This window comes from Amorphotheca resinae, assembly GCF_003019875.1.
Source record: "Amorphotheca resinae ATCC 22711 unplaced genomic scaffold M430scaffold_3, whole genome shotgun sequence".
NCBI classification, from domain to species: Eukaryota; Fungi; Ascomycota; class Leotiomycetes; order Helotiales; family Amorphothecaceae; genus Amorphotheca; species Amorphotheca resinae.
Genome location: NW_020194473.1, coordinates 1,285,463 through 1,297,618, shown reverse-complemented (window position 1 = coordinate 1,297,618; position 12,156 = coordinate 1,285,463). Strand labels below are relative to the sequence as shown.

Here is a 12,156-nt window from a genome sequence, read left to right as displayed (position 1 = left end):
CTTCATGGCTTAATATTGAGCCTCCAACCGCTGCAACACAAAATATCCCTTCAACACTCGACAGCTGCCCTCCGCGAATTTTCTACGCTGTACATATCCTCCCGTTATCATTCAACTGCCTCATATCCTCATCATTCATTATTTCTTTCTCTCCAACTCAGACACTTTCTCCTCCAATGACTGGACGTATGTGTGGACGCGCTGCACGGATGCTTGTAGGCTCTGTATATAGTACAGTTAGTCCAAGATCAAATCCACCGAACGCAACGACAACGCGGGGCCATTATGCCTGCATTATCTCCTATCGCAGGAGTCGGTAGCGGATAGGGCTAGAGGTAAAAGACGTACGTAGATATCTTCGGTCAAGAGCTCATTCGAAACCCTGTACTCCTCGAGAATATAATAGTAGACACCCGCTCCCGCGAGGGTGCTGCCCAGAAAGAAACCGAGTATTCTGATAGGAGAAAAGAGGGGTTAGCTTGTATGATCAATTGGCCTTTGCTGTACAGTTTCCCACGTGAGGGAACCTGAGAAGAAAATGGCACGTGGGGCTGCCGCGCTGTCCACGGGAACGTGGGAGCCGGAGCTGGATTAAACTGACCCTCCTCTGAAGGCTCCAACGGGCTTTCGGGCTGGTAAAGGTGCGGCGTCTGCGAGTCGTCGTGAGGAGGTTTGGAAGCTCCGTGTTGCCCGGAGAGGTGCGGAAGGTGAGCAGACGGCGCGCATCGCCGGGGAGAGTAAGCGGGAAGCCATTGTTGTATGAGTAAATGCAGAGTTTCTCCGGAGAGACCAAGTATTTCTTGGTTCAATTGATTGCTTTCTAGAGGCCTGTTGCTGGTAGCGGAGTGCCGAGTGGTGGTTGTCTGGTCACTGGTGTTGGGCACAACTGTGATGTCGGCAGAAGAGCTTCGGAAGCCTCGTTTGTTCCAGAAACTTTTGGCCTCCTTTCTCAGGCAGAAACTGTGGAACAATATAGAGCGGACAGAGCCACTTACTCAGGCACCGTTCATTTCAAGCAAAGCTTTCAATCTCATATCGGCTTCGGAGCTTTACTGTACTGTAATAATTAGTGGCATTACTATAGCAGTGGGAGAGCGCATGTGACCAAACAGCAATTGCTTCACTATCTTGCTCATAGAGTTCCTGTAGTGTCCGCTGACTTCGATTTTCGATTCACAGATGCACAGATGCACAGAATTACACAAGCAGGAATTTCTCAAAATCGAGTGCTAAGTACAGAAAGAAACCCAGAAAACCCGGTCATATCCCATTATCCGATGACCCAAATGCTCAAAAGTCATTTAACCTCGTGTCTGTCAATGCAGGAGGTAGATAATACAGGTTACAACAAGCAGATTTTGCTCCAATTTGACCCCCTTTTACAGTTCGTCATGGGTCCCCTCGCCGGCAGTAGCAGTCTTGACAGCCTCGGTAGCTTCGCTGGCAGTCTCCTCCGCCTTCTCAGTTGCGCTCTCGGTTGCAGCTTCGGCTTGCTTGGCCGCTGATTCGGCTGGCTTCGAGCCGGCTTCCTCGTCGTTGACGGCCTCAACTCCGTGTGCACCATTCTCCTTGATGAATTTGATCAGATCCTCGATGCTACGGCTGCCACTGTAGGTGACTGGGTTGCTCTTGTCGCCAGCCTTGTAAAGCTTGATGGTTGGGAAGCCCTGGATCTCGTCGGGAACATCGTTGGCAGTAGCATCGACCTTGGCAACAGTGACCTTGTCGGAAAGGCCTTGCTTAACGTACAGCCCGGCAAGGATGTCATACTTGGGAGCCAGAGCCTTGCAGTGACCGCACCATGGAGCATAGAACTCAATCAAAACATCCTTAGAATCGTCCAAGACAATCTGGTCATAGGTCTTTGCTACAACGACCTGGACTGGGCCCTCCTGGGTCTCTGGAATAGGTTCGGACTTAATGCTTGGCTCGATCTTGCCGTCGACAAAGTCCTGGACGAACTTGGAAATAGACTCGGTGGTGATCTCTGAATCTTGGTCGAACGGGTACTTCTTGTTGTTAACAGTGTCCTGAATAGCGAACGCAGGCCATTGTTCTGGCTTAAGGTTCAGGTTGCCAGCGTGAGCGCCGAAGGCCTTGGCATCAATGGTGGCAAAGCTGACAGCACCTCTGTGCTTCTCAGCCACAGGCTTAAGAGCAGCTGACAGACTGGCGCGCTCCTCCTCCGTCTCGGAGAAGATGTATGCCAAGGGAATGCCGGTGGACATGTAGCCAGCGTATGTCTCCGGGCCAACTTCTCCAACCAAAGGAATGGATGCAGTTGTGGCGAACTTCTCGATGGCCTCTGCCTCGAATGGCTCAGGTAAAACGCTCTTGCCCTCATCGAATGACTTGTAAAGAACAACGGATGGGAAAGAAACACCCTCGGCCTTGGCCAAGTCAGCATCGCTGCTTGCGCCGAAAAGGTAGTTATCCCGGAGCTTCTCGGCAACGGTTGTGAAAGTCGTGTTTGAGGCTTTGTCGTCGGCCGCAAAGTAGCCAACCAAGACGACCTTGTCGGCGGTCTTGAAATCCTCAAGCGTGTCCTTTGTGAGGAGAGAAACGGCAGGGAGAGATTGCTTCGTCATATATGAGACAATCCTGCAAATCAAAGCGTGAGTAACAGGGCAGCTGTATAGAAAAGAACAGGACGGGTTGCGACTTACGCTGGGGCTTTTCTTGCGCCTGTGTATGGGGAAATGTTGTCGGAGCCACGGAAGACCTTGAGAGTTGGGTAACCCTCAACACCATAGGTTTGGCAGAGATCGGCCTCTTCAGTGCAATCAATCTTAGCCAGCTTGATGTTCTTCTCCTTCAATGTTGTCGCAGCATCCTCATACTCTGGTGCGAGCGCTTTGCAGTGGCCACTATGGCAGGACATCAGCAATCCGCATATTGGACAGGTATCTCTGGAAGAGGGCAAACTCACCACCATGGCTGAATTACAAGGCTGCGGTTAGTAATGTCAATGAACCCGCGGAATCAAGATGAACTTACTGCAAAGACTGCGCGGGGGCATTAGCAAAGATGCAATAGATAGGTTCGTAGGGACTTACATTCTGCGAGGACTAGGTCGTTCTCGTTGATGAAATCTGAGAAGGTGTCCTTTGTGAGGGAGGACACGTCTGAAGCGGAAGCAACGGCAGCGCCCACGAGGCCGAGCGCGACAGTTGTAAATGTACGCATCTTGGCTGCACAGTGCAAGGAATGGAATGAGTGGAATGGACAGGCCTGCTGTTCGCGTGGATGGTTAGCAGGTAAGATATAGGCTGCCCAGCTCGTGTAAGGTGGCCGGAAGAGGGGAGCGAGTTATGCAGTGGAAAGAGAGTCTGGCAACACACCTCTTGAGCAACAGCAATATGTAGTTATTATAATAGAAGGGAGAAAGGGAGGGATGGGGAGGAAGGAGAGGGAGGTGAAGGTTGGAAAGGAGGTTTGAAACAATGTCAGTTGGTAACAGTTCGGAGAGGAGATCTGGTCCCTCGGCGCCTCGCTAACAAATAAATAGAACGCGGTAGATATAAATAAATACTTATCGACGGAGGAGTACACTCAACACACGCCGCACGCGCAGGGCTGTGAGTGGCTTTGCATGTCTTTTCTTATATGGATTTACATACACATCGGGCAGTGCTTACAATAGTTTCCTTTTTCTATCCTCTCTTTGGCCATGTTGCTTGCTTACAGAGAGGATTATTAAGTCCATATATCCTTTGCCTCCCAAACGGTATAAGTTCTGCCCATTCCGCGCTCCGCCGCGCCGCGCCGGGCACTATTGGCACACACAAGAGAACAGCGTGTCTTTTACCCGTCGTAGACTCGTAGGTCTCAGAATCCAGGGGTCAGGAGTCAGTACTTGTATTGAAAGAGGGGCCGGGGGCCCGACGACGAGCAAAGCGACGAGAAGAGCGACGAGAAAAGGGACAGCTCCTGGGTATCACTGCTTAGAACAAAAAGGCAACCGGATAAATCATCAATAAGAGCCAGCTTCATATCGCATCTCGGTACCGTACCGCCGCTACGACACAGTATATCTTCAACCAGGTACTTACCTCAACAGAGCAGAGCTTGAGAGTAAAGATCTCTACTCAAGAGCCAAGGTCCTGCCACTCTAAATATTGTACCTGCAGGACAGTTTCACCTCGGTGCAGTCTGTCTTTCAAGAGCTTCTCCGCACAGTTATGCACGTTAAGAAACACACCCGCGTTGTGAGGTTGAAGGCTTCCCTTCTTTGATTTATATTATTCTTTTGTTTATATCTACCTTATTCGCGCTTTATTAGTCCTTTTAACTCTAAGACCTCTGTATACCTTATTCTATCATAGCTAAGGTACATATATGGATTGTATTTGTAGTATGGTACTTTGAACTATAAGTGTGTTCACGCGAACAGTACCAGAGACCCTTTGGTCTTCAGAGACTTCCTATGTGCGTGAAACGATGCCTCGAGGCCTCAGGCCTTGCCAAAGGGGAGGCCAGGGAGGCATATCAACCTTCATTCGCGCTTTCTTCGTCTTTTTCTTGAATCGACATCATCAGTTCGGGTATGGGGCAAGCTGGTTCTAGTTCTATCTGGCCTATGCCACCCTAACCATGCATCTTTCTCGAAGGATCTTTGACCAAAGGCCTTTGGTGCCAAAGGAAAAGAAAGAGAGAAAGCAAGAGGAGAGCGAGGAAGATTGTGAGTAAGGGGACGAAGAGAAAAGACGGAAAAGGAGAAATAAACAGCCTCGCATCCCCAGCTCAGAGCTTAGATCTCCTTACTTTCGTTTTCTACTTTCGTTTCCGGTCCTATTTTCGTTTCCGCATCAACACGAGAGCACATCGATTGATCATCGCAAGTCCTTCGTCTTTCTCCTTCCCGCTTCTGTCCCCTTTAGAACAAACCATACAGCCGAACAAACTTCTGGCAACGTTATCACTCTCGATTTCCAATGGAGCTAGATCTACAGCAAACTCCACCACATTCTCTACATCTGTGACTCCCCATATCTGCTCCTCTATCAACCCACCCGCCATCCCTCCATAGCATCTCGGAGCATGGAGGATGGAGTCTATACAGAATGACAAAGGCTCTAGGAGCCATAGAAACCCCCCTGCCGACAGCGAACGAGGGCCATCTCGAGACGCAACTACGATCAGAGGCTCCGCTGACAGGGACCTAGAACACTCGACCTTCCCTAAAGCCTTCGAAAGCATGCTGAGGACAACAACGGAGACAGGTGACATCGGCGTCTTCTCATCCAACCCATCCAGCGTTTCTCAACGATTTAATGGCCGCCAAAGGACTGGTGGAGGTTACAAGAGCATTGAGTCGTACAAGCCATCGCAGCTTCAGCCCGACGGAGTCCCAGTCAGGGATGATAGAAGGCTTCTTCCTTCATATGCCAAGGATGTTGCATCGGGGGTCATCTCTATGTATGAGTCTCCCAGCCAGAAGTCTGCCAGCCGAGTCTTTGATGATGACCCCTACCCGCGTTCCCATTCTATGACCCAGGCCTTCTCGTCTTACCCAGTGTCCGATCAACGACCATATGGCAGTCTCAGAAGTCAGCCAGATGGAAATGCGTATTCACAGCGCCCTAGGTCCCCATTTGCATATCCTACACGCTTGAGACGACCCGGCTTCCGGCCATCTTCCCCTGCATTAGCCGACGGTGGTGGCATTGACTACAGCCGGCGTGCTGAGATTGAGCGAGTTCCATATGTAAGTATCTTCAATTCGGCGCTGTTAAATTCTTGTACCTTGACGAGAAAGCATCACTGATCTCTAGATCTTAGGGACCTCATCACAGCACGCTGCCTCCATCATCCTCTTATGCCCAAGGACGTAGACCTCCATCGATATCACTTGGTCCTAATACAGACAGATCGAGGCCCCCGTTGTTGGGTCAGTCATCTCCACCACGACAATCACCCCCTAGCCCGCACATGGGACAGGGCGGTAGATCCACGATGAATGACTGGCAACGTAAAAATGGCTCATTTAATATGACCACTTCACCTGCCGCCAGTACCTCAAGCTTAACATCGGCCTTCCAGACTGCACCAGCAGGGTCATCCACGACTACACCAGAAAGAAATTATCCGCGATCTCCGTTATACTACGATTATACAGAAGACTTTGATGTCGACGAGTATAGTAAACCAGAGATACCGGAGCCACCATCACAGTTCCAAGTTGAAAAGACAATTCCAGGATATTGGGCCCTTGGTGTAGACTACCCGTCAACTGGTGATTTCAATGGCGGTGGAGCGAAACGACAATTTGACAGAGCCCTCGAAACTCCCCCCTCTAGATCAGTCCTCCCAAGTTCAGTCAAGGACTTCCAATATCCAAGCACACCTCGGCCAGATAGAACCACATTCAGGCCAGATCAGGAAGTACAAAGTCTTGCCACGACGAATCTCAAGGAGAATACTCCGGACAAAATTGTTGATATTCCAAGAGACAAGAAAGTCATCCGACTATCGGGACTTGGCCGCGGAGCTCGAGAGCTGAGCAGCCACGTCGAAGAAGCTTTCGGGCTTCCTCCATCGCAGTCATTCGAGCTTTTGGTTCGCAACGAATCTGCAAGCAGGGATGGCAGCGAGGAAGATATCAGTACTTCTACTTTCAATGGGTCCACTTTTGTCCCTGAAGATAGCTACATCGAGACGCAGTCTCGCAGAACTTCTACTTATAGTCTGAATACTAACTTGCTCAGGTTCCCGCAACCCCCTAATGTTTTGAGCCCCGCGGGCACTGGTTATGTTGTGAATCTCGGAGATGGAGGTGCTCTAAGGCCTGGCAGGTTTGACAGTGCCGTGGGTAGTAATGACTTGAGGTCCCAAAAGATATTCCAGAAAGACATATCCACTGTGAACGGTGGTATAAAGACCTCGGGATCGCGGCATGAGATAAGAAATGCAACGATTCTCAGTACTGCACATCTGTCTTCTCCAGGAACCGATCAGATGAGACCAAGTCATCCCTGCTCAACCGATGCAGGTCTCACAGGTCCAAGGGATGCTGCGCCCACACTGGCTTGTTCTACGTATGCTGTCTCTCGCAACAGCTCTTCAACCTCTCCTGTTTCCCGTGAGAAGTCGCTGATTCGCGAAGAATCCTCACAACGTCTCATCAGCTCCCCATCGACTTTGTTCAACCAAGTGGGCAGCGATAATAGCCACTACGCCACGTCCGACCCGAAGCACGGTAATCTTCGCAGCAGAGCAGAATGGCCAGATTTGGCATCTTCACCAGGCCGGGATGAGGAGATAATCAAAAAATCCAGTCGCCAGATCCCCAGGAAGCTCATGTCTCGCTCGGAGTCTCCAATGTTATCACCGGATCCAATTTTGCCCGCAAGCCAGCTGAGATTGAAGAATAGCGCTCCACAGCTTATGAAGGCACTTCCACCGCTTCCATACGACCAGCCAAACCTGGGAATATCAACTCCAATTCGAACAGGTTCTTTCATTGCCGAATTACCCTGTCCGTCTTCCCTTCTCGAATTGGAAGACAGACAAACCCCCAACCAAGAACCAGAAGGAGCAGTGCAGCATTACGAACATCCGGAGCCAAGAGAAGATATCTCGACGCAGTCTACTCCTGTTGAACTGGATTCAGCACCTGTTGAGGCCGCTATTGTGGAGGATAAGGAAGGGAAGGCATCCGAGACTCCGTCCCCCCAGAAATTCAAGCTCAAATCGCGTAGCTCAACGGCACCGCGTCCTACGTCTCCACAGTACTCTCGCCCCAGTAATCTTGAAGGAAGCTGCTCTAGGTCAAATCAGGATTTGGATGCTGACTTGCCAGCGAATATGCAAGATGAGATTCGCATCAAACCCAACCCACCGAGGTTTAAGCTGAAGATTACGCGGGCCTCCAACTCAACTCTGGGGACAGTGCGAGTGAACAAGGAATCGGCAGGTTCGAAAGCCTTCTCTGGCTTACATTTCCGACATCCAAAAGACCTGTTCACCCCCAGTTCTGGTATTGATATCTTCCGACAAGTCGGCAAGCATCTCCATTCACGAAATGCAAGTACAAGTAGCAGTCCCTCCTCGGTCGAGGGGAGACAGGCACCAATACTCACACCTATCTCGGACCAGTTGTTAACTAAGAATCAGCCTCCGAACCTGGAGTCGAACACTCTACAACCTTCAACAACATCAACAAATCGAAAAAGTCCCTCTGACGTTCGGAGCTTCTTCTCAGATGGTAGCTCACATAACCATGGCAAGCTCAGCCTGCGAAAGAGATTGTCAAAATTGAGGGCTCGAGTAGCCGTGCCTTACGCAACCAGAAAAGGGGCGTTTTTTTACGATGGCGCACATTCCAGTGATGACATTGATAGGAGGGATAGAAATGGCGCACAGGATCCAGCTCTATCAGGCGCCGGATCTGTCAACAGTATTCAGGCAGTCGAAACGAGTACCGAAGGTAGGCATATGCGCCGACTAACTCACAGAATGCATAAACATAAATTGAGAGAAAAGGTCTCAGGTTGGGTCAGAGAAGCAAGATCGAAGATCGTAGCTCGTATGAGGCCCCGAGATGTCGGCAGGGAAGGTGATGACCATGTCCATTTGATAGCTGAGGTTTAGGTGGGCAGTTTAAGTTAGCCAGCAGGTCTGGTCCTGGGTACAGAGATACTAGGAGCTCGCAAGTCTGGACATCAATGTGTTTCTAGTAGCTTTGCTTCGACCCAAATTACCCTATTTCATAATATGCTCGGTGTAACAAGGAATTTATGAGTGAAGACTAATCGATATCTTCTGTGGTGTTTGCCATCTTCATAAGTCCCGCTTGTTATAGTATCATAGAAAGAGGATTTCCAAATACATCACCCTAAGTAAAATAGATATAAAAGATAAGTAAACCACCAACAAATAGAACCTGACTGTGTCGATATAAATTTGTATCCACCCCCTCCCCCTCACCCTAATCGCCAAAAATGGGATATGATCTCAAAATTGGCTCAGCGCTGATATCGCACATCCTAGTATCTGGTTGTGGGAGGAAGAAGGGATTTTTTGGGGGGGGAGGGGGGGTATCAGTGGGATAGATATATAGTAAATTAGCAAATAAATGGATGGCATGAAGAAGAAATATTATAATCCGTCCCGTGCGGAATCTCTACTCTACCTACTTTGTCTTTAGAAATCTGTAAATACAGAAGAAGAAAAATCTAGGTAGGTGCCGCTTATCCTTTATTTTCTACAGTGCCCCGCGCTGCCAGGTGTTTTGACTGTTTTGTTCACCTTTTTTCACTCCCTTCTGCTGAAGAAATAAGGTATCGTTTTGAAGGATTTATTTATTTGTATAGATAAGGCAATTTCACCGACATATACCCAGAAGGTTGCATTTGGAATCATGGCTGAGTTTTATATTATATTGTATGTCTAGAACTAAAGCAGATCAGACTACACGTCCTAGATATAAGGGGCTTGTGATATAAGTCCTGTAGCTATTGAATATCTGCCGTTCAAGACTGGAGGTAGATGATGAGTGTTGGACCGAGGGGACTAGTACCATGAGGATATCCCGGGCGCGATTTGTCGTATTGCGCTATTAATGTGTGGTTTATCTCGGATGATATTTGCTCTTGGGAAGTATTGTACTTCGTCTGCTGCTGAGCAGCGCGAAAAAGACGCTTGCTTGCTTCTCCTTGAGAATCTCTCCAGGAATTTTAGCATCACTGTTTGGCATCATGGGAGTAGAAGAAGTACACTGAGCGGGGATTCCGCGATGCCTGCCATTCTGGAGAGTCCCATGATGTCTCGTGGTAAGTTCTTTGACGGGGATCAGTGAATATAACCTTCCCAGATATGCGGATTGCACGGGGCTTCCTTTTATCGATAGCCAATCCTGAGATGGATAAGCTAAGCTATCGAAGCTCACGAGGAAATGGTGTTGTCGAAATTGACTTTAAAATACAGCACCGCCTATTATAAAGACCCGTTCCTCTTCACGCTTTACCCATTGGATGATCTTGTTTGCGCCCTGAGCGAGGCTCGCGCGGGATGTATTCGGACCCGCGACGCAATAGAATTCGAAAAAAGGGGTGGTCCATGCGAGAGACACGCTGTCGCGGCTTACGCAGTGGATAACTTTGAGATGGGAATGTTTTGCGTGTGTCGAAGCGTGTAAATTATGATATAGGCTCATGAGTCTGTTTTGTCAGTTAGCAGCAGTTCTACTGGAGTTTCATATAACTAGATATGTGCATGTCTGATTTACGGGCAAAGGAAGTAAACCTTACCTTCGACGAGCAATAAGGCTGCTGAAATGTGGAGAGAAGGATGGCATAGTGAATTGGACGTTTGAGCGTGACTTGTAGAGAAAGTGCCGCAATTGGGTTCCGGGAACGATGTCCGTGGTGCTTGGGCGACCGCGATGGACTGCGGCTTTAATAATATCCATACTCCCGTTGCTCTCGAGCTGGCTGACAACATCGTCTCGCATTTGCTTCAGCTCGTAGAAGCTCTCCTTGTCCGCACTGATGAGTAGCACTGCCACTTCGTTTTCTGGACCCGTGCTGCCAGCTGTCGAGGGCACATCATCCGAATTTCCATCCTCCTCGTGAGTGCCCAAGAAACTCACATACATGTACAGATATCCTGTATTATTGAAGCCAGGAAGACATATAGGGATCCAATTCTCCCCACCTCCAGCCTTGACACTCCTGGCTTCGAAAAGCATGTTGAAGATCAACTGGAGATCACCGGGATGAAGAGAATGTCGCTTGGGTCTGACAACACTGACAAGTCTCCCACCGGCAACAATGAGGCCATAGAGTAGCTTATCTGTGCGAGCCTTCAGCAATGTATTGTTGATCACGTGCCGCTGTGACTTTCGAATTTTCAAACATTCGAGCGCTGAGAGCAGAGCAGATGGGGAGCCTTTTGTGAAAGTATCGGCAAGAGATGATAGTAAAGTCTCTGTGCCTTCCAGTGGTCTACGGAGATCTGTGTTCGGTCTATTTGAAAACAAATGTGTCAGGGTGGGTAGGGTCAATGTTGACAGAATTTGCATGTAAAGCGCATCCAATTGTGATCGAAGCTGGGCATCACTCTCCCCTAGCCTACTTATAGCCACAAAGTAGAGCGGCCCTTCGGTGGTTACGACAAATCGCGTACGTCCTGCCGTGAAGCCCATTAATGGATCATTTGTGCCCTCAAAGAACGATATGATGGTCTGTATGATGCCAATGTAGCCATTTATAAGATTCTGATCACCGTGTCGGCTATAAATTGGCTTGCCCGCCGATGATAAAATCAGGTAGTGCTTGAGCTTTGACTTCCATTTCAGGAGTATCTCTTCTACGGGAGAAGTCAGGACAGAAGTAGAAGGGTAGAGTTCTTGGCTCACCTTCATTCCCTCCTTTACTATCCACCGCTTCTATCTCATCAAACTCGTGCTCATAGTTAGGTAACAATGTATCATCGTATTCTATCGTCTCAAAGGGATTCGGGGCTTCCACTTGTGAACTGAGCATTCGCCAAGCCGGGCTCTGCGCGTTGAGCCCTTCATCGAGGAGACTTGCAAGATCTCCATTCGCTCGCAGTGTTGGTGCACAGCTCATGAGACTTGCACTATCATCCAATTCGCTTCCACTGCGACTGACCTTCCTACTAGGTGTATTCAGCTCTCCAGGCAGCCCGTCCATAGATTCAGATACAGTTCGACTGCTGGGTATTGAGAAGGTTCCTCTGGACCCGTCAGGAAATGACATGGTCTGTATATCCAATGAAGACAGCGCCGTTGTAGCCTTTGCCTGCCACGTCGGCCTGCTCGTAGACTTAGGGGAAGCTGGCCGATCTGTCGCCTGGAGGAGGGGAGGTCTCGGGGGGAGAGGAGGAAGCTGTTCTTCGATTTTATTGCCGCCTTCGGACGGATCTGGCCCAGTTCCACCCTCAGTATTCGTTGTTCCTCCAGGCCGCCCCGAGGGTTCGTCGCCGTTGTCAGAGGTCATCGGGGCAGCGGGGCCATCCTCAGCCGTCTGCGCACTCGGCGTCGAAGGGTCTGTTGTTGCAGATATTGGGCCATGAGAAGATCTTCTGGAGGCTTCAGGAGGGTCTCCCATGAGGTCCCATCACTCATCAGTTGAGTACACGGTGCAGAAGCGCGCGAAGGTCATTGATGCAGGGATGAAGTGAGGTGAGGTC

General features: G+C 49.5%; 4 protein-coding genes across 4 annotated transcripts; 1 reads left to right on the top strand and 3 right to left on the bottom strand.

The window, feature by feature from the left end:
* Positions 1–110: 110 nt before the first annotated feature.
* Positions 111–880, bottom strand: M430DRAFT_33714 (hypothetical protein). Its single transcript, XM_024866421.1, has 3 exons — positions 602–880; positions 349–454; positions 111–222 (listed from the first exon to the last, which is right to left on the bottom strand). Exons 1-3 carry the CDS (start codon positions 751–753, stop codon positions 139–141), a joined length of 342 nt encoding a protein of 113 aa, XP_024723187.1. The 5' UTR covers positions 754–880; the 3' UTR covers positions 111–138.
* A 499-nt stretch (positions 881–1,379) lies between these two features.
* Positions 1,380–3,186, bottom strand: M430DRAFT_17065 (hypothetical protein; the record flags this gene model as incomplete). The annotated part of the gene is made up of 5 exons (XM_024863595.1): positions 1,380–2,601; positions 2,667–2,867; positions 2,930–2,937; positions 2,998–3,005; positions 3,057–3,186. The coding sequence occupies 5 exons, from the start codon at positions 3,184–3,186 to the stop codon at positions 1,380–1,382; spliced, it is 1,569 nt and encodes a 522-aa protein (XP_024723186.1).
* A 1,861-nt stretch (positions 3,187–5,047) lies between these two features.
* On the top strand, positions 5,048–8,592 carry M430DRAFT_17064 (hypothetical protein; the record flags this gene model as incomplete). The annotated part of the gene is made up of 2 exons (XM_024863593.1): positions 5,048–5,707; positions 5,782–8,592. 2 exons carry the CDS (start codon positions 5,048–5,050, stop codon positions 8,590–8,592), a joined length of 3,471 nt encoding a protein of 1,156 aa, XP_024723185.1.
* A 1,324-nt stretch (positions 8,593–9,916) lies between these two features.
* Positions 9,917–11,963, bottom strand: M430DRAFT_26066 (hypothetical protein; the record flags this gene model as incomplete). The annotated part of the gene is made up of 3 exons (XM_024865342.1): positions 9,917–10,160; positions 10,251–11,310; positions 11,360–11,963. The coding sequence occupies 3 exons, from the start codon at positions 11,961–11,963 to the stop codon at positions 9,917–9,919; spliced, it is 1,908 nt and encodes a 635-aa protein (XP_024723184.1).
* Between the last annotated feature and the right edge of the window lie 193 nt (positions 11,964–12,156).